This window comes from Schistocerca gregaria, chromosome X, assembly GCF_023897955.1.
Source record: "Schistocerca gregaria isolate iqSchGreg1 chromosome X, iqSchGreg1.2, whole genome shotgun sequence".
Classification (NCBI taxonomy): Eukaryota; Metazoa; Arthropoda; class Insecta; order Orthoptera; family Acrididae; genus Schistocerca; species Schistocerca gregaria.
This window is the reverse complement of record NC_064931.1, coordinates 353,131,060-353,152,801: the sequence shown is the minus strand read 5'-3', so window position 1 is coordinate 353,152,801 and position 21,742 is coordinate 353,131,060. Positions and strand designations below refer to the sequence as shown.

Genomic DNA, 21,742 nt, shown 5'->3' with positions numbered 1-21,742 from the left:
TGATTCCTTATCATTATTCAGGACAATATTAAAAGCTTTATCGGGCGTCGCGAATTAATATGGTGAATTTCGACCAAAATTCTTTTTCACAACGGCATATCTTAAATACAACTACTACAGGCCCCGTTAACTGCAGTGAAACTAACACAAGAAGAAGAATTATGATCCTCGAACATAACGATGAGGCATGAACGATGTGCAGCAAATTTTTGTTAATTATTTTACTGTCAAAGTGCTTAGCTGAAATTTATCTTGGGATATATAATTGCAATTATTATATAACCAAGTTATCCAATTACATCATACGGCTAGCGCAACACCAGTATTTTTAAGACCAGTTCCCTCAATTATTGAAAGTATGCATCAAAACTATTAAAATAGATTGTATTTCATTAGAAATTTTCTCATTTTCACTACGGTTCACATGTTGCCTGTTAGCAACGGTACCTCTGTCACTTTAAGTTGAGCGTTTTACCAGGTAAAGTAACGTTTAATATTTAAGAAAGTATTAGAAAAACATTAATTTAGATTTAGGGATATATTATGTTTGTGTCTTGCATATCTGTCTCACTAAATTAGGGACTGTATCTAGTGCGAAGACGCTGCAAACAAATATAAATAAAGCGAGCTCGCAGCGCACAGTACTTGCTCCAATAATATGAAGCAACTAATAATCTGAAGCACGAAATACTACGGCGGACGCTATATTCGCTAGACATGGTGCACAAAATTTTAATATTGTTACCGCACATAGGGCGTTACATTTGAGAACACTACGTAAACGATAGAAGAAGTACGCATGTCCGTCGATCGAGCGCTATATCCGATTTTTTTATGTCCAATTCTGAATTGTGAAGGAAAATGGACTCTAAAGAGAAACGTAGAAACAAAACTGGGAGCTGTACAACCATGCAACGATTTTTTGAAGAAAAGCGGCTGTTAACGTAAAGGAAATGAGGTAAGGCACACCTAAGTAATGACACGCTAAGGAAGAAATTTGAAGTATTAAATAACAATGCAAGGTGTTCAGTCACTAGATGTTTGGTAGACGGCGCGCTTCGAATTTAAAGCATTCTCGAGGAATTACATTTCAGTGTAGTGTTTGTTCTGAAACACGACAGGCATTGCAGAAGTAAAGAAGATATAATGAGTGAATATTGTGTCACACAGTAGTTACAGACAAAGTACGGCCACAGAGAGACAAAAGTCAGTCTATATAGAAGAAAAGAAGTAGAAAACACAACGCCTAAAAGAAGTGATACGAAAATGTAAATTGGCGGCACACAAGAGAAATGAAGATTTGCGTCTACGGAAAAGTTAGCAGGGAAAATGTACACATTCTCACACGGAAGCGGGAAGGGGAAGAAGATAAGCGTGCGGTGTACTTACAGGTGGGAGAGCGGTGGCTCAGACTAGGTAGGCCTGGACGCCGCCCGATTCGGTGACGGCGGTGGCGGCGGTGCGCCACGGCGGCCTGGAGAGGCCGCGCAGCACCACCGAGCCGTCGCGCTCCAGCGTCGAGTAGTCCGAGTCTATGGACGAGTAGATGTGCTCCGAATTGGGGCGGCTGGCGACGCCGGCCGTGGCCGCGGAGGCGGCGGGCGAGTCGTCGGGCGCCCGACGCGACGTGTAGCTGGGCGGCGCGTCGCCGCTGTTGCTGCTCGCACTCGCGCTGCTGGCCCGCAGCTGCTGCAGCGGCACCAGCTGCCCCAGGCCCTGCTGCTGCAGGCGCCGGTTCTTGTCGTTCGCATTCCCGTGTTGGTTGCCGTTGCTCATCGTCGACTCGAGCGTGTAGTTGTTGATGTTGCGCCGGTACATGCTGCTGTTCTTGGCGTGGTGGTGCTGGTGGCGCGCGTAGCTGTCGCGGTTGGGCATGGCGTAGCGCAGGCGGGCCCAGAAACGCTTCTCACCCCAGCGCACGCGGGCGCCCGTCTTGAGGTACGGCCGCAGGTCCGGGTCCTCCTCGGCTTCCGGCAGGTTGCTGCTCTCCTCGACGACGACCAGCTTGAACACGCGACCCTTGAGCGCCTCGTGCAGCGCCGACCGGAACTCGAAGCGCGACCACTCGGTCTGCATGAAATTGCGAGACAGCACCAAGATGACGCGCCGGCTCGCCTCGGCCGCCTCCAGGACCACCGGCGACGTCGAGTGCTGGAAGTAGGCCTGGTGCGGCAGGTCGCGATAGTGCAGGCACAGCTGGAACGACGGGTCCCCGTGCTCTAGTTCTGCCACGATAGAGTGCAGCACGAAATCCTCGTCCTTGGGGCTGTAGCACACGTAACCGTCGTACAACTTCTCCCTCTCTTCTGCAAACTGTTTCGAGCCGCTTTTGAATTCGAAAAGACGTATACCGTATCGTGAATATACCCATATTCTCACTGGCTCTCTGAAGACGAACATGACGACAGTCAGCGTCAGTATTACGATAAACACGGAAAGTGTGGTAATTACCATGGGGAGGTAATCGGATATCATGATGCTCTGGATAACAGAAACGCTGGCGTAGTAATCGCTGCAGGTGGTGCTATTGAAATCGATCTCCCGTCGCTGTGGCGGTTTCGTGTCATTGATATAGCACCATATGTTCTCGCCGTCCATCACCTTGCGTGCGTTGTCGGAGACCCAAGCCTGCAACGCTTGTAGGAACTTACACCTGCACGTCCACGGGTTGTAGCCCAGCCAGATCTCAGACAGCCTGCCATTCAAGTTCAGCTGCCATACGGGAAATGTCATCAGGCGATTGTTGTCTAGTCTCAGTACCTCCAGCGACATGAGCGGCAAAAGTGTAATGTTGGCCACGAAAGATATCCTGTTATTTTGCAAGTAGAGCTCTGTTAACTGCGATAAACGCTCAAATTCGTAGCCTTTCAGTTCTCGTATCATATTGTCTTCTAGATGAAGAATTTCGAGAGAGCGCAGGCCATTAAAAGTGCGATTCTGTATCGTTCTGACGTTGCTGGCATTTACAAATAGGACGCGGAGATTTTTCCTGCCGATAAAGACGTGATCCTGCAGTTCGTCGAAATTGTTGCCGTCCAAGTACACTTCGGTCGCATCCATGGGGATGCGCGGTGGCATAATTGTTTTCTTCAGTCCAGTACAGTCAACAATGTTGTGAGCCCATGTCTGATCGTGGTAGCAAGTACAGTTCTCCGGACACGTCATTTCGCAGTCACACGCGTCAAAATCGCAACAGTGGCAGAGGGCAAAACAGTGCGTTTCGTAAGAGCATAGAAAGTTTGACGGCTGGGCTTCTATAGCATTAACAACGTAGCCGTGTCGGCCGTACGTCATTGTACACACAATACTCGACAGATCCATCACCCTCGGGTACTGCCTAGGGTTTGTCATATTGTTTATCTTCGGTAACCAATCCATCTGACAGTCACACTGGAAGGGATTGCCAGCCATGTAAAATTCTGGAAGAGATCTGTTTTCTGGCATGACAGGCAAGCGTAAAGCGTCTAGTTCCATCGAAAGAATTTTATTAGCGTACATATCAACTCTCACTAAATTGACCTTATCTGCAAATGTTGACGGTTGAATGACAGTTATTTCATTGTTGTTGATAAATAGAAGTTCTATACTGTTCGGAATAGACAGAGGATTGAGTTCCGTTATATTGTTGTGGCTACAATCCATTGTTTTAATATGCATTTTATCCTGGATTTCGTAATAATTTCCCAGTGCTTCAATAAAATTTCCGTGAATGTCCAGCCACTTTAAATTTGACGGAATAAAAGCGTAATCGAACCAAACTAGATGATTTTCTGACAAATTTAGCCACACAAGGGTCGCAATCGACGTGAAAACGCCGTTAATATCAGTCAAATAGTTCGAATCGACCCTTATAGCTTCGATATGATAATTATGTTCGAACGTACCTCTTTCGATCTGCTGGATCTTGTTCTTGGACAGATTGAGCACCTGCAGGCTGGTGAGATCCCAAAACATCCCCTTCGTCAAGTTTCCGACGTTGTTACCCAACAGCCGCAAGCCGGTCAGCTGGTTCAGGTTACGGAAGGAGCCGTTTTGAAAGTAAGAAATTTGATTTTCTCCTAAGTCGAGCGTCTTGAGGAACGAAAGAGCTTGCAGTGCCTCAGGTACAGAGTCCATCAAGTTATTGCTCATATCAAGTTCTTTGAGACCTGAACAGTTACTGAATGCTTGATGGTGGATGCTAGCTATTTCGTTGTAGCTCATAGACAATGAATTCAGAATAAACAAACCACTGAACGTCGCTGCGCTGAGGCTGGTTAACTTATTGTGACTCAGATTCAAGGTGTGCAAGTTGTAAAGCGGCAGGAAGGTATTGTCCTCGATGTACATAAGAGTATTGTTCCGTAAATCCAGTATCTGCAAGAACGACACGTCCTTAAACATGCGGCCGCCGATTCGACTGATTTCGTTGTTGGACAAGTTGAGGACGACGAGCCGAATGAGCCCGTCGAAGGTGTGCTCGTTGATATGCTGCTCAGTGAGTTTATTTTGGGACAAGTCGAGGACGAGCAGCTGTTCGAGGTTGTGGAAGACGCCGGGACCCATGTCGCGCAGTTCGTTGCCGTGGAGATAGATCTCGCGCAGCTCTTTGTTGGTGGCGAAGAGCTCGCCAGGCAGCGAGTGCAGCTTGTTGTACGATATGTTGAACATGCGCAGCTCCGTGAGACCAGTGAGGGCGCTTCCCGAGACGGCGCCGATCGCGTTATACTCGAGGTACAGCTTTTGCAGTCGCTTCAGCCTGGTGACCGTCGAGTCCCCGCCCAGCACAGCTATTTCGTTGCGTGAGAGGTCGAGGATGCGCACGTCAAACCCTCCGAGGCAGTCTGGAGGCGCCGGATGAGGAGGGTAGCCGGCCAGTTCGACGGACGTGAATCGGTTGCAGGTCAAATTGATGCTCTGCAGGTTCGTCAGGCTGCAGAAGGAACCTTCCGGAAGAGCTTGGATGTTGTTGAAGGCTAAGTCGAGGTGCTGCAGCTCACTGAGACCGCGGAGGCTGCCAGGGGCGAGCTCCAGGTAGTGACTTGGGCCCCAGTCGCCGTTGTGGCTGTTGATACTGAGACGTTTCAGCTCCGGAAGGCCTCCGAGGGCGTCAGGCGGCAGCGAGCGCAGTTTGCAGCTTACGAGGGTGAGGTCTTCTAGCTGAGGGTAGCGGCTGAACGCCTTGGTGGTGAAGGCGTTGTCGAACAGCAGATCGGGACTACACGTGAGGCGCAGCTTGGAAGTGTACGGGTCCAACTGCAGCGCGGCCAGCGCCGGTCCGGAGGCGTCCAGCGTCCTGATGCGGCACCACGTGCCGTTGTCGGCCCCGTAGTTGCAGATGTCGGGCTCCTTGGCCGCGGCCGCACCGCTTGCCAGCCACAGCGCCAGGAACGTGGACACGACGTACACTGACGCGCGCACATGTCGCCTGCCCGCCGAGGAATCCAGGTCTGCGTTTGGCGGCCGATCGCCGCCGGCTCACACAGAGGACGACAGCTCACGAGTGCGACGGCACCGCACTCACCGGCCGTGCACGGCGCTCTACTGCTGTCCCCTGTCGCGTCGAAACTGTCTTCCGGGTGCACACGTTGCAGATCAAAATTGGTGAAAAAATACTCGAGTCCCACTACATAACTGTGTCGAATAAGAAGAGAAAGTTCTTTCAGTCAGTTACTTGGAACTGCACCCGTCGGCGCCAGGAGCCAGCACGCCCACACGCGTAAGAACAGGCGACTGTCTATCCCCCCTACCTCGCTGCTGCCACACCGCGTCTGGCTCTGCGGCGCAACTGGCGCGATCGTGGCCGCGCGCACTAGTATATACCGAAGACGCGACTAACGCTTAGCGCAACTGCGCTTGCCGGCTGGCTGTGGCGGCAGGGTGGGGGCCGGCCGCCGTGGAGGGGGGAGGCGTGGCGGCGCGCCACCGCCAGGCGGCAGCACGGGCTGACAGGCCTGGGACTATTAACAGGCCACGGTGCACGCTCCCTCGGATTTTCACCGGACGCAGCCACGATAACGCCTGGCCGCACGTGTGCGCCGCGCCGCGCGCGGGCTGGCGCTGCCGTTTAACTGTAAAAAGCAAAAAGCCCAACTCCCAAAACTGACAGTAAACTTTCGGGCATGGCTAAAAGCACTAATGTCCATTTCTTTGCGTGCGCTATTCTGAGACAAATGTGGGTAAAACTACTAACCTCTTGGGCCGTTTCAACTTGCGTACACATTACACCCTATGAACCATCGTTCATTTTTACTTCAAGGTTTCTATTTTGCAGTGTGTTTGAAATAAATAAGACAATATTTTTATGAAGTAACTGATTCGGCCGTCTTAGAAATTTCAGATAAATTGTTACTTGGTATTACGAATTCTACATCACGTTCTCTTTGTGGAATTGTACTGCATATGAAACTTGATGTTTGAGAAGTCGTAAGTTTAATAACGAAAAGTAACACAATTCTGTGTTGAAAATGTGTTAATGAAAATAAAATCAACAGTTTTAGGGCGGTCAGAATTACATTTCTAATCACTAAAGCTTTCATCAACAAACTTGATAAGAAATAGGTAGTCAGTAAGTTTATGGCCGAAGAAACTGGCATAAATGGAAGAAAAGAGAGGAATAAATAAATAAAGAATTAATTTCGATGGGGCGATGAAGGATAGCGAGTTGGGAGACAGACCAAAAGAAATGACAGAAACTATTACATTCTTATCGAAAAGGACGCTATGTCACCAAGTACAAAAAATAATTAACATTCTTCTCGATGTAGCGATGCTTAGAATTTATCTCAGATCATAAAAAATGCACGGATACACTGAAGAAGGAGTTTGAGACAGAACTGCGATGGTTACAATGAGCACGCTAAACAAGTACACTCCTGGAAATGGAAAAAAGAACACATTGACACCGGTGTGTCAGACCCACCATACTTGCTCCGGACACTGCGAGAGGGCTGTACAAGCAATGATCACACGCACGGCACAGCGGACACACCAGAAACCGCGGTGTTGGCCGTCGAATGGCGCTAGCTGCGCAGCATTTGTGCACCGCCGCCGTCAGTGTCAGCCAGTTTGCCGTGGCATACGGAGCTCCATCGCAGTCTTTAACACTGGTAGCATGCCGCGACAGCGTGGACGTGAAGCGTATATGCAGTTGATGGACTTTGAGCGAGGGCGTATAGTGGGCATGCGGGAGGCCGGGTGGACGTACCGCCGAATTGCTCAACACGTGGGGCGTGAGGTCGCCACAGTACATCGATGTTGTCGCCAGTGGTCGGCGGAAGGTGCACGTGCCCGTCGATCTGGGACCGGACCGCAGCGACGCACGGATGCACGCCAAGACCGTAAGATCCTACGCAGTGCCGTAGGGGACCGCACCGCCACTTCCCAGCAAATTAGGGACACTGTTGCTCCTGGGGTATCGGCGAGGACCATTCGCAACCGTCTCCATGAAGCTGGGCTACGGTCCCGAACACCGTTAGGCCGTCTTCCGCTCACGCCCCAACATCGTGCAGCCCGCCTCCAGTGGTGTCGCGACAGGAGTGAATGGAGGGACGAATGGAGACGTGTCGTCTTCAGCGATGAGAGTCGCTTCTGCCTTGGTGCCAATGATGGTCGTATGCGTGTTTGGCGCCGTGCAGGAGAACGCCACAATCAGGACTGCATACGACCGAGGCACACAGGGCCAACACCCGGCATCATGGTGTGGGGAGCGATCTCCTACACTGGCCGTACACCTCTTGTGATCGTCGAGGGGACACTGAATAGTGCACGGTACATCCAAACCGTCATCGAACCCATCGTTCTACCATTCCTAGACCGGCAAGGAAACTTGCTGTTCCAACAGGACAATGCACGTCCGCATGTATCCCATGCCACCCAACGTGCTCTAGAAGGTGTAAGTCAACTACTCTGGCCAGCAAGAACTCCGGATCTATCCCCCATTGAGCATGTTTGGGACTGGATGAAGCGTCGTCTCACGCGGTCTGCACGTTCAGCACGAACGCTGGTCCAACTGAGGCGCCAGGTGGAAATGGCATGGCAAGCCGTTCCACAGGACTATATCCAGCATCTCTACGATCGTCTCCATGGGAGAATAGCAGCCTGCATTGGTGCGAAAGGTGGATATACACTGTACTAGTGCCGACATAGTGCATGCTTTGTTGCCTGTGTCTATGTGCCTGTGGTTCTGTCAGTGTGATCATGTGATGTATCTGACCCCAGGAATGTGTCAATAAAGTTTCCCCTTCCTGGGACAATGAATTCACGGTGTTCTTATTTCAATTTCCAGGAGTGTATAAGAATGTATTGGATTTATGTTAAGGCCATAAATATCTACGAGGGCGTTCTGAAAAGTAATATCTCTGCATTTTTTATGTGAAAACTCTCAAATAAATCAAACGTTATTAACAATCTGTATCTTTATACTTCGTGCCTATATATTTATTTTTGAACATAGTCATCCTGGCGACGAATACATTTCTCCCAACAAAAAAGCAGCTTGTTGATAACGTCACTATTGAAGTTTTGGCTTTTTCACGGAACCAAAACCTCACCTCTGCACCGTTTCCTCACTATCAAAGTGAAGTCCGCGAAGGTGTTCTTGAAGTTTTGGAGAGAGATGAAAATCGGATGAGGCCAAGTCGGGACTTTATGAAGCAAGATCGACGACAGTCAACTCAAAACGTCTGGTTGTTGCAAATGTCGCAGGAGTCGTTTTGGTCTGGCATTGTCATGCTGAAGGAGGAGGTGCACCGTGTGTGAACGAACTCTTACAATTCTAAACTCGATTACAGCACGCTGATTGTCACGCACCGCTGGCCGGAGTGGCCGTGCGGTTCTAGGCGCTAGAGTCTGGAGCCGAGTGACCGCTACGGTCTCAGGTTCGAATCCTGCCTCGGGCATGGATGTGTGTGATGTCCTTAGGTTAGTTAGGTTTAATTAGTTCTAAGTTCTAGGCGACCGATGACCTCAGAAGTCGACTCGCATAGTGCTCAGAACTATTTCAACCATTTGTCTCGCACCGATATAGTTACGTTACACGCCGTCGTGTTACAAGCAGCAGTTCAGAGTAGCAAACTAAGAATTTTCACATAAGAAATTCTGAAGCATTTCTTTTCACAAAACCCTCGTACAGTATAACAAAATGTACCGCCGGATCACTTTTGGATGTACGGCAAGTGTTAGACTCACTATGACGGCGTCAAAAAGGTACGTCTACGTTTATACTCCGAAAACCATTTTACGCGATATGGCGGAGGGTACTAGCGACGTCCGTATGTTTTCCACTCTTTCCTGTTCCACTTACGGATGTCGGGTGGGGAGCGTGACTGAACGCTAGACGAAGTTTCGCATGACATCTGATTCATTCAATTTTCTCGCCATGATTATTTCCCCAGAGGTATGCGGGAGGAAGTAAGACGGGGCGCGTTAAATAAGTACTGCAACATATTGTTTTTTGAAAGCAGGTTGGTTTTATTCAGGATTCCAGTTCACCATATTATTCCCCACTCTTTCGACTACAAAACCCTATTTTTTAGTATAATCTCCGTTCGGTGCGAAGGTCTTACGCCAGCCTACTAGGAGGGCCAGTATGCCCGCGTGGTACCACCTTACTGGTCGACGTCTTGCTGCATCAATAACCTCCCCATCATCCACGTATTGCTTCCCGCGGAGTGCATGCTACATGGAAGGTGCGAGATCCGCGCTGTTGTGTGGATGAGGAAGTACAGTCAGTGAAGTTTTGTGAGCTCCTCTCGGGTGCGCAGACTTGTGTGAGGCCTTGCGTTGTCATGGAGAGACCGTAGCCAAGACTTGAGCGGTTGAGGGTGCGGCTTTGAGCGTTTTCTTCGGAGGAGAGGTGGTGTGGCGCCACTCCGTGGAGTCCCGATTGTTTCAGCGTCTAATTGATGATCCCCTGTTTCACCGCCTGTGACGACGTTCGTCAAAAAATTATTACGGTCAACCTCGTAACACGCAAACAAATCCCCGAAGATGGTCTTTCGTTGCTCTGTACGGTCTGTTAGGCGGAGAGGAACCCAGCGGTGATATACCGGGTGATCAAAAAGTCATTATAAATTGGAAAACTTAATAAACCACGGAATAATGTAGATAGAGAGGTAAAAATTGACACAGATGCTTGGAATGACATGGGGTTTTCTTAGAACCAAAAAAAGTTCACGAAAGGTCCGACAGATGGTGCTGGACAGCGAAACGTCAGTAGCTGCGCATGACAATCGTGTATAAAAGAAGCTGTACTGAGAGAGAGAATCAGATGCGCCAGCAGCCGCAGCATGTTGACGTTACCTGAAAAGTTGCTTTTAGTGAAGCTGCATTATCAGAAAGGGGAGTGTGCTGTTTTCTGCGCTACAATCCTATCTTCATAGGAATGGGATTCGAACGGGTGAAGGTGCGTTGACAAATGCAGCTGTGGTGAGAATGATTTCGAAGTTCGAAGCCAGGAGTTGTTTAGACGATAGACCCCGTAGTGGCCGACCGAGCATATGGCGTAATGCTGCTGAGACAGTTCAGGAAGAAATGGAGACTCTAGCGGGTTTGTCTATGCACGGGGAAGTCAGCGTTAATGCAGTCGCACGTCGCACCGGCATTCCATACACTACTATTTGGTTGGCACTTAGGCGTACTATCAGATGCTATCCGTACAAAATTCATCGGCATCATTAACTGCTACCTGGCGATTTAGTGAAGCGGAGGGCATTTGCGGTGTGGGAGTTTCAAAAGATGACGGAAGATGACGATTGGTTGAGTAACGTGTTGTGGACCGACGAAGCACATTTCACGCTCCGAGGATCTGTCAAAGCCCACAACTGCAGAATTAGGGCTACCGAAAATCCTAGAACTGTCGTGGAAACTCCACTGTACGACGGAAAAGTCACGGTATGGGTTGGATTTACATCTACCGTTTCTGGCCTTACTTCGTCGAGAAAATGCGTGAGTCTGGTTTTGTAACTGCTACCGTGACGGATGAGATGTACGCCGATATGTTACAGAATCGCATCATCCCCAGCCTGGCTGATAAACACCTGCTGGAACGTACGATGTTTATGCAGGATGGCGCTCCACCCCATATTGCTAGACGCGTGAAAGGTCTCTTGCGCGCGTCGTTTGGTGATGATCGTGTGCTCAGCAGCCCCTTTCGACATGCTTGGCCTCCCAGGTCCCCAGACGTCAGTCTGTGCGATTATTGGCTTTGGGGTTACCTGAAGTCGCAAGTGTATCGTGATCGACCGACATCTCTAGGGATGCTGAAAGACAACATTCGACGCCAATGCCGCACCATAACTCCGGACATGCTTTACAGTGCTGTTCACAACATTATTCCTCGATTACAGCTATTGTTGAGGAATGATGGTGGACATATTGAGCGTTTCCTGTAAAGAACATAATCTTTGCTTTGTCTTACTTTGTTATGCTAATTATTGCTATTCTGATCAGATGAAGCGACATATGTCGGACATTTTTTGAACTTTTTTTTGTTTTAGGTTATAATAAAAACCCATGTCATTCCAAGCATGTGTATCAATTTGTACCTCTCTGTCTACATTATTCCGTGATTTATTCAGTTTTCAAATTTATACTGACTTTTTGGTCACCCGGTACATTTGAGTATCCCGAGTGGTGGCGGAGGGTGTCAACACTACGAACACAGACCTCTGGCTGTGCAGCGTGGCAGTTGATCGTGATCTCGAATAACAGTGTCCGCACATTCTAACTATGCAGAAGTCACAGCTGTCTGCGACCGGCCGGCAAGTGGGAGATTTTACATGTTTCTGCGAACGTGCGATGATGACAATCGCCTCGCCCAATGACTCACCAAGCTGTCGTTGATTGCCAGGTCTCCGTTGACATTCTGCAGGTGCCTATGAATATCTGAGATGCCCTGGTTTTCCGCATAAAGAAAGTCAATGATAACTCTCTACTTGCAAGGCACCACCGTTACAGACGCCATTTTGAAGGCTACGTATGGTGTCGCCACCTATCGATACTTCATGAAACTATAGAGCTGAAGCGGGAATACTCCACGACACCACTCAACAACCGGAATTGGCTGAGAAAAAATGTGCTGCATTACTTAATGAACACCCCTCGTACGTTGTCCGAGTCAGTTTGGAACGTTTGGTCTCCAAATTTCAACATTAAACAACTCGTGAGGCACAACGCCTCTCATTTAGCGTCTGACACTGGATTTCACTGAACATCTCTGTTACGTTCTCCCGCCGTGAAAACGATCTAGTGACGCAACACGCCCCTACTCTTTGCATCTTCTGTATAACGTAACTGCTTTGCCTTAAGAATCATCCAATAAACCTGTCATCTGCTATTCCTGTTATCATTTTATATGGTTGTTCTATTTTAGGTCGCGCCATATAATTAGTCTTGGTTGTTTTACAGTAGTTGCTGGTGCCGGAGATGGGTCGCCTATAGCGTATTTGAAGAGCAGTGGATCTCTTCGCCTATCTATGCGCAGTACGTTACATTTATTTACATTTAACATCAACTGAAAGTCCCTGCACTAGCCGTGTATCCACTGCAGTTGTTCTAGAATTTCACTACAGTCTTCTGGCGTTGCAGCCTTCCCATAGATATCATCATCGTCCGCGAATAGCCTTAGGTTCTTCCTACGTTATCCGCTACAGCGTTAATGTAAAATGTCATTTACAGCTGGCCTCAAACGCTCCATTGTGGCAGTCCATAAATTACATTAGTCGATAATGCTCCGTTAAAAACGAGGTGTTGAGTTTTACCTGAAAGGAAATTTTGTATTCAATCACAAATTTTGTATGTAATCACTAACAGGTTTTTAAACTATACTCTCTTCTACTGCTCAGCACAACGTGGAGAAGTTGATATTTATTTTTTCGTGAAGTTTCGTCTACTCTCTATAGGCATTGTCTTCAAGTATTCATCTGCATATTATTTTCTTGACATTGCAGCACAAGTATCTTATAAATGTTTATATATACTTCCTCCCTTTTTGCCTGACAAATCGCTCTATATGATGTTTATCGATTTCTGTCAGAGATAAGGTTGTATGAAATGAGAGGAACAGAGAGCAGGTATCCAAAACAAGTTAACAGAATTTGAATCAGCGGCTGGAGACACTCTGGGGTAGTCATGTCAATTGAACGAAACAGAGATATACGAGGGGCGTTTAATAGGTAATGCAACACTTTTTTAAAAAAAGTAGGGTAGTTTCATTCTCGATTTGAATACGTCATATTATTCCCCACTTTTTTCAACGTAATCTCCGTTGAATGCGACGTCCATCCACATTAGTGTGGGGGGGGGGGTGTTGTATGTCCCCATAGTACCTGCCCGTCGGAGTGGCCGAGCCGTTCTAGTCGCTTCAGTGTGGAACCGCGCGACCACTACGGTCCCAGGTTCGAATCCTGCCTCCGGCATGGATGTGTGTGATGTCCTTAGGTTAGTTAGGTTTAAGTAGTTCTAAGTTCTAGGGGGCTGATGACCTCAGATGTTAAGTCTCATAGTGCTCGGAGCCATTTTTAGCCCATATTACCGCTCAACTAGTCGACATCGGAGCCAATGAAATCATGAACCCATCTTTCATCGCCACTAACGATGTTCGACAAAATATAGTCACCATCAGCATCGTAACGCACAAACAACTGTGCACATATTGTCCTTTGTTGCTCTTTATGGTTTTCTGTGAGACGGCGAGGAAGCCAGCGGGCACACACGTTTAAGTAGCACGAGCGATGGACGAGCGGGTCAGCACTACCAACAGAGAGACATCCAGTTGTGCAGCGAGGTGTTTGACTGCGACTGCGATCCATCGATCACCTCGAATGGGAATGTCTGCACGTTCCAAGACTACGGCAGTCACAGCTGTGTGCTGCCGGCCGGCTCGCGGGAGATCGGACAGGTTTGCGCAACCTTGTTGGGATGGTAACAGGTGCCTCGCCCAACGACTCACTATGGTTTTGTTCACTACCACTTCCCCGAAGCCATTTTACAAGCGCCTATGAACATCTGCGATGCTCTAGTTTTCTGCCGAAAGAAACTCAATGACAGATTTCTACTTGGAACGTACCTAAGTTACAGGCGCCATTTTGAAGACTTCGTATTGCGCCGCCACCATCGGAACTTCGTGAAACTGTAGGGCTCAAGCGGGAATATTCCACGTTCCACGATATCCCGCAACAAATTCTGCGTTTTGTCAACCGAAAGTGGCCGATAAGAAAATGTGTTGCATTACTCACTGATGGCCTCCCGTATGGTGACAGTCTTATACGGAAAAGAAAACAGGCTGCAAAAAGTCAGTTTCTGTAGAAGAAGAAACCGACTGCCTGTAAAACATACGATGAAAAACTCTCCTACAAAACTGTTAAATTATTAATACCACGTAAGGTGAACATTGTCGTTTTAGCACAAAATGTGCTGAGACACATACTCAAACACAAGGTGCCCACACAGACTGACAAATGTACACACTGTAATACACATACAACTGTTTATAGCACTTGTGAAATTCTCTGCGTTGATGGAACAGGGAAAGACTTTCACGAATGCAGTAGGGCGCCCATCGCCGTTTATCACTCAAATAATTAGGTGAAAACTAGTAATGGCCACTCGTTCCATGGTATCCGACATATCTTCGTATACTGCGTAAGAAGGAAAAGAGCAATGATATGACGTTTCATAAGGAATTTAAAATATTTCTCAGTGAAATAGTACCCGGAAATAGTTTGCTAAGCGAATAGAAAGTATAAATACAAAAAATTTTCCACCATAGATTGCTGTAATATTAATAGAAAAAAGCAGCCTGAAATAGAGCCTATTTATTTCAGAAGTGGTTTCAAGAGTCATAACTGAAAGATCATGAAATACAAAGAAAATGTTTCTTGGACCATCTCCATATGTACCATACGGAACCTTCGCTAGTAGTCCTGTACTCTCCGCTATACTTCAAGTCTTCCAAGCCAAAATGTTTGCATAAGGATTGGCTTCAAGGCCACACTAGTAAGCATGACTGCCCCATACAACAGCCAGGATCAACCAAGTACTGTCTCCAAACACTGCTGATACATCACAAGTACACTGGGTCACAAGTCCACGGAAAACACTGGAGCCGCCAATAGTCAGCTGCTTATTAAATTGCCCAGTAAGGTCAATGCTGATTGCTTTCAATGACCTATACACAGGAACATACCGCATAAGGCAACGACGATACAACGTCAACGAGGCACTGCAGCGGTACGTTAACACACAAAAAAATGGCTCTGAGCACTATGGGACTAAACGTCTGAGGTAATTAGCCCCCTAGAACTTAAAACTACTTAAACCTAACTAACCTAAGGACATCACAAACATCCATGCCCGAGGCAGGATTCGAATCTGCGACCGTAGAGGTCGCTGGTCACGCGGTTCCAAACGGAAGTGCCTAGAACCGCTCGGCCACACCGGGCACTTGTTAACACTCAGTATATATATATATATATATATATATATATATATATATATATACGGTGGTCCATATATATACGGTGGTCCATTGATTGTGACCGGGCCAAATATCTCACGAAATAAGCGTAAAAAAAACTACAAAGAACGAAACTTGTCTAGCTTGAAGGGGGAAACCAGATGGCACTACGGTTGGCCCGATAGATGGCGCTGCCATAGGTCAAACTGATATCAACTGCGTTTTTTAACGTAGGAACCGTCATTATTTATTACTCATTCCTGTAGTACGTAAAGAAATATGAACCACTTTTCTCGCTTTGCGATAGATGGCGCTGTAATAGTCAAAAACATATGGCTCACAATTTTAGACGAACAGTTGGTAACAGGTAGGTTTTTTAAATTAAAATACAGAACGTATGTACGTTTGAACATTTTATTTCGGTTGTTCCAATGTGATACATGTACCTTTGTGAACTTACCATTTCTGAGAATGCATGCTGTTACAGGATGATTACCTGTAAATACCACATTAATGCAATAAATGCTCAAACATATGTGCGTCAACCTCAATGCATTTGGCAATACGTGTAACGACATTCCTCTCAACAGCGAGTAGTTCGCCTTCCGTAATGTTCGCACGTGCATTGACAATGCACTGATGCATGTTGTCAGGCGTTGTCGGTGGATCACGATAGCAAATATCCTTCAACTTTCCGCACAGAAAGAAATCCGGGGACGTCAGATTCGTTGAACGTGCAGGCCATGGTATGTATGGTGCATCGACGACCAAGCCAGCTCTCATGAAATATGCTATGCAATACCTCTTCAACTGCACGCGAGTTATGTGCCCGACATCCATCATGTTGGAAGTACTTCGCCATTCTGTCATGCAGTGAAACATCTTGAGGTAACATCGGTAGGAAATCAGCATACATTGCACCATTTAGTTCCCATCGATAAAATGGAGGCCAATTATCCTTCCACCCATAATGCCGCACCATACATTAACCCGCGAAGGTCCCTGATGTTCCATTTATCGCGGCCATCGTAGATTTTCCGTTGCCCACTAATGCATATTATGCCGGTTTATGTTACCGCTGTTGGTGAATGACGCTTCGTCGCTAAATAGAGCGCGTGCAGAAAATCTGTCATCGTTCCGTAATTTCTCTTGTGCCTAGTGGCAGAACTGTACACGACGTTCAAAGTCGTCGCCTTGCAGTTCCTGGTGCATAGAAATATGGTACGGGTGCAATCGATGTTGATGTTACATTTTCAACACCGACGTTTTTGAGATTCCCGGTTCTCGCGCAATTTGTCTGCTACTGATGTGCGGATTAGCCGCGACAGCAGCTAAAACACCTTGTAACACCATAGCTCTAATACTCCAATGATTTATTTAGGTTTTTGTTTCATTTAATATTACATCGTTAAGCTTCTGTAAATGTTTTTGATTGAATAGATAACACAGAACTGTATACTCCTTTCTTTGTAAAAGCTTTTATGTCTTGATTTGATTCTATGCAAAGTAGTGTATCTGTCATTTAAATTCCTTGTCCCATTTGGAGGGAACAAAACTTACCGTGTATAATTGTAATTTTGTGTGACTAATTTTTGGTAGAAATGTCAATATGTGCAAATGTTCTGTTTTATTTATTGTATTTGTTTGCTGTTATGTAAACTGCTGATCCTCACTTAGGGTTCTTAGTTAGTTTGTATGTAAATGGTGTTGTGGTTCCCCTAGGGAACGGAACTGTGTAACGCGCGCAAAGTGTGGTTGGCCTAGGTGGAAAAGGTGGAACAAGAGTCAGTCGGGGACGAGCTACGAGTCGGGGACGAGCTACCAAACTGTGCATTGCCATGTAAAAGACGCATATTGTGCTGGTTCCGAGAGAGGTTTTTTTCTGCTATTTTCCAATGCCTCGGATGAATGGATAAATAGCTGGAACGTCTCCGGAATTGGTATTCATCATTGCCACCAAGAAAGGCCAGAGTCCAGCAATTTTGTCTGCAAATCCGCCTACCGACTTGCAGTTGCCACCACATTGCGCAATCACTGTAAAAGAGTACTATAATAATATACAGTGAAGGATAAGCTAAATGGATGTGTTAGTGTGCTCAAATATAAGGTAATTTACAACTGAATTTATGTACCTACCTTGATTTTTCTCCTTATCATAACACATCTCAGGTTCCTCTCCGTTTGAACTAAAGTGATTTCCGAGTGTCCTTACTGAAACAACATTGAAGACCAGTGTTTTTTGCTAATTAATGCCTCTTGAACATAGTAAAAAGAAAGTTAAAGTTAATGTGGCAAGTTAGTGAGTTAAAGTTAATGATGCTTGATGAAAATAATTTTCCTATTAAAACTGCTTGTTAATATGTTGTTGCCAACTTCAAATTAAAAGTTCTTAAGACTGAGGCTTATAAAGTTTTCCTTAGTAAATGATCGCATTACTGCCTGTTGTAAATCGCAGAAGGTGAGTCAGTATCTTACATATATGTTAAATTTGTCTCAATGTAGTAAAAGTGGAAAACTGCAGTGTGGAACGTTATATGCTCATGTTTGCTAAGTGTTTGTCTCTCTTATGAATTGGAAGTGCATATTAATAATATAACAGGATCCACCGTTTGTCTATTGTGTTAATCCTAGGTAACAAGTAATGGGAAGACCACTAATTATGAAAACATTTTTTCTTTATTCAAATGATAGTGAGAAGCAACCTGTTATTGGATTCCAATTAACTTTCATTTTAAATAGTAAAGTATTTAACTGAGAGAGACTTAACCTATATCCAATTAATGATTCTGCAGTGAATAGTATTAATAACGTTATAAAGACCATTCAGTTTGTGTAAGCCCTGAAAGTAATAGTGTGTTTCGGTATCTGTTATAATTTTGCAAATAGGTTGTGCTGCTCTAACTGTTAGTTTCAATCTTACCGTAAACATATGTATGTGTCAAGAGTTCACTGCACTCGCGTGTGACTAAGTATAGGTTTTGTTTATCCATTAAAGTTACTAATAACTATTTTCTTGAACGAGAATGTTAGTCATTCTCTTGCCTAGTTAGGCTGGCGACCGTTTTATTTACTCGTTAAACAGTGCAGATAGGCAAAATTTTGTTTGTTACTGTCGATAAGCCACCTCCGTTAGGTACAACACGGTCAACACAACAAAATTCCTCTCAGAGGGTAACACTGCTCTGTTGCTTTATACCATAATTGTTTTAACTAGATAATTATATTTCACGACCTGCCTCCTACTTTAAGGTTATGGTATAGCAGCAAACAGACGATAGTGTTATAACCTATTTGGGCATCATCATTTGTTGCAGGTCGTGGCTGACGTTTCACATGTGGCTGAACACTTGCTTTTTTCTTAAATAACGTAACTATCCGGCGAACGGTCCGGACACTTAGATGATGTCATCCAGGATACCGAGCTGCATGCATAGTACACGCCCGTTGGGAATTTGATCACAATAGCCGTATATCAACACGATATCGACTTTTTCCTCAATTGGTAATAAGGTCCATTTTAACACAGGTAATGTATCACGAAGCAAATATCGTCCGCACTGGCGGAATGTTACGTGATACCACGTACTTATACGTTTGTGACTATACAGCACCATCTATCACATCTTTACGTACTACACGAATATGTAATAAAAATGGGGGTTCCTATTTTTAAAAAACGCAGTTGATATCAGTTTGACCTATGGCAGCGCCATCTAACGGGCCAACCATAGAGCCATCTGGTTTCTCCCTTCAAGCTAGACAAGTTTCGTTCTTTGTCGGTTTTTCGTTTGATTATTTAGTGAGATATTTGGCCCGGTCACTATCAATGACCACTCAGAACGTAGTTTTTATACACTCCTGGAAATTGAAATAAGAACACCGTGAATTCATTGTCCCAGGAAGGGGAAACTTTATTGACACATTCCTGGGGTCAGATACATCACATGATCACACTGACAGAACCACAGGCACATAGACTCAGGCAACAGAGCATGCACAATGTCGGCACTAGTACAGTGTATATCCACCTTTCGCAGCAATGCAGGCCGCTATTCTCCCATGGAGACGATCGTAGAGATTCTGGATGTAGTCCTGTGGAACGGCTTGCCATGCCATTTCCACCTGGCGCCTCAGTTGGACCAGCGTTCGTGCTGGACGTGCAGACCGCGTGAGACGACGCTTCATCCAGTCCCAAACATGCTCAATGGGGGACAGATCCGGAGATCTTGCTGGCCAGGGTAGTTGACTTACACCTTCTAGAGCACGTTGGGTGGCACGGGATACATGCGGACGTGCATTGTCCTGTTGGAACAGCAAGTTTCCTTGCCGGTCTAGGAATGGTAGAACGATGGGTTCGATGACGGTTTGGATGTACCGTGCACTATTCAGTGTCCCCTCGACGATCACAAGAGGTGTACGGCCAGTGTAGGAGATCGCTCCCCACACCATGATGCCGGGTGTTGGCCCTGTGTGCCTCGGTCGTATGCAGTCCTGATTGTGGCGCTCACCTGCACGGCGCCAAACACGCATACGACCATCACTGGCACCAAGGCAGAAGCGACTCTCATCGCTGAAGACGACACGTCTCCATTCGTCCCTCCATTCACTCCTGTCGCGACACCACTGGAGGCGGGCTGCACGATGTTGGGGCGTGAGAGGAAGACGGCCTAACGGTGTGCTTCATGGAGACGGTTGCGAATGGTCCTCGCCGATACCCCAGGAGCAACAGTGTCCCTAATTTTCTGGGAAGTGGCGGTGCGGTCCCCTACGGCACTTCGTAGGATCCTACGGTCTTGGCGTGCATCCATGCGTCGCTTCGGTCCGGTCCCAGGTCGACAGGCACGTGCACCTTTCGCCGACCACTGGCGACAACATCGATGTACTGTGGAGACCTCACGCCCCACGTGTTGAGCAATTCGGCGGTACGTCCACCCCGCCTCCCGCATGGCCACTATACGCCCTCGCTCAAAGTCCGTCAACTGCACATACGGTTCACGTCCACGCTGTCGCGGCATGCTACCAGTGTTAAAGACTGCGATGGAGCTCCGTATGCCACGCCAAACTGGCTGACACTGACGGCGGCGGTGCACAAATGTTGCGCAGCTAGCGCCATTCGACGGCCAACACCGCGGTTCCTGGTGTGTCCGCTGTGCCGTGCGTGTGATCATTGCTTGTACAGCCCTCTCGCAGTGTCCGGAGCAAGTATGGTGGGTCTGACACACCGGTGTCAATGTGTTCTGTTTTCCATTTCATATATATTATGTCGTTTCAAGGCAAAAGAATATTGAGGATTCATAAAAAAGTGTAATTCTTGTTTCAATTAGTTATAATTAAAAATGTCAATTAATAACATATCTCCGATTAAAGCTTTCAGGACAAGTTAAGATGCAAAGTATAGATAAAATCTTTTTTTGTCAGTTTAGCGCAATGAGTAGAGACACAGTTGAGCTATCTGACTCATCATGTGTTGATTGTTCGCGTCCCGATGGATCCGAAATTCTTTTTTTACTAACCTTTTCATTTTCTAAAATGTTCTGATACTTTCATATTAGTTTAATAGAAGAATATTCCATAATATTCCGTGTTATGTAAATGTAAGTGTGCTGTTTTGAAGAGTGAGTTTCTGCGGTTGGCTTTATCCACAAGTTAGCTTGCACTAGGTGCAATAATATATATGCACTTTCTTGTTTCAAGTTTTGTATTTCGCTTCTTACAAAGATTCTGCTACTGAAGAGGGATAGTGATCAACTAAGAATGACGAGGCTACTTTGGACTGTAAAAAAAAAAATTGGACTGGGAAAGAACTGGGACGGGTTTTCTTTGTACGAGCGATGATGATGACCGCGCAGTTGAGCGCCACATAAACCAAATATCATCACACCTACCGTATGCACAAGTCGCATCGTTTCTGAACGTTCAGCAGCGCGTTGAATTCGGCACGCTCACGTTCGAAAGCACCGTGCGTGTGCCCACGGCGTAACTGCGGTGGCGCGGACTGGGCCTTCCCAGCGCGCATGCGCCACGTTCACAACTGCGGGATCGTTCTTGCAAGTTCAGTTCTAACATGTTATTGCTGGAGCTCTTAAAGTGCGGTGCGGTCTCATTCTTGAATTTTGGTAAGTTGCATCAACACAGAGGGTGAGGTTTTTTTAGGGTACAGCCCATCGTTTTTGCATTCAGTCTGATTATGTTGTCGGTTCCAGTTTTTGGAGGATGCTGATGGCAACATTCAGCCGATTTACATTCGGGTCTTGTATCATGTAGTTATTGCTGTTATTTGTGATTAAGGGGACATTCTGTTTTTCA

The 21,742-nt window shown here is 46.6% G+C and overlaps 1 protein-coding gene across 1 annotated transcript in view; it reads right to left on the bottom strand.

Moving 5' to 3' along the window:
- Nucleotides 1–21,742, bottom strand: part of LOC126298061 (toll-like receptor 7) — a 108,456-nt gene that overhangs the window by 54,789 nt on the left and 31,925 nt on the right. Inside the window, exons 2-3 of the mRNA XM_049989380.1 lie at nucleotides 5,844–6,050; nucleotides 1,390–5,456 (exon numbers count right to left, since the gene is read on the bottom strand). Coding sequence (XP_049845337.1) covers nucleotides 1,408–5,456; nucleotides 5,844–6,050 — 4,256 coding nt within the window. The 3' untranslated portion in view covers nucleotides 1,390–1,407. The remainder of the gene's footprint in view (nucleotides 1–1,389; nucleotides 5,457–5,843; nucleotides 6,051–21,742) is intronic.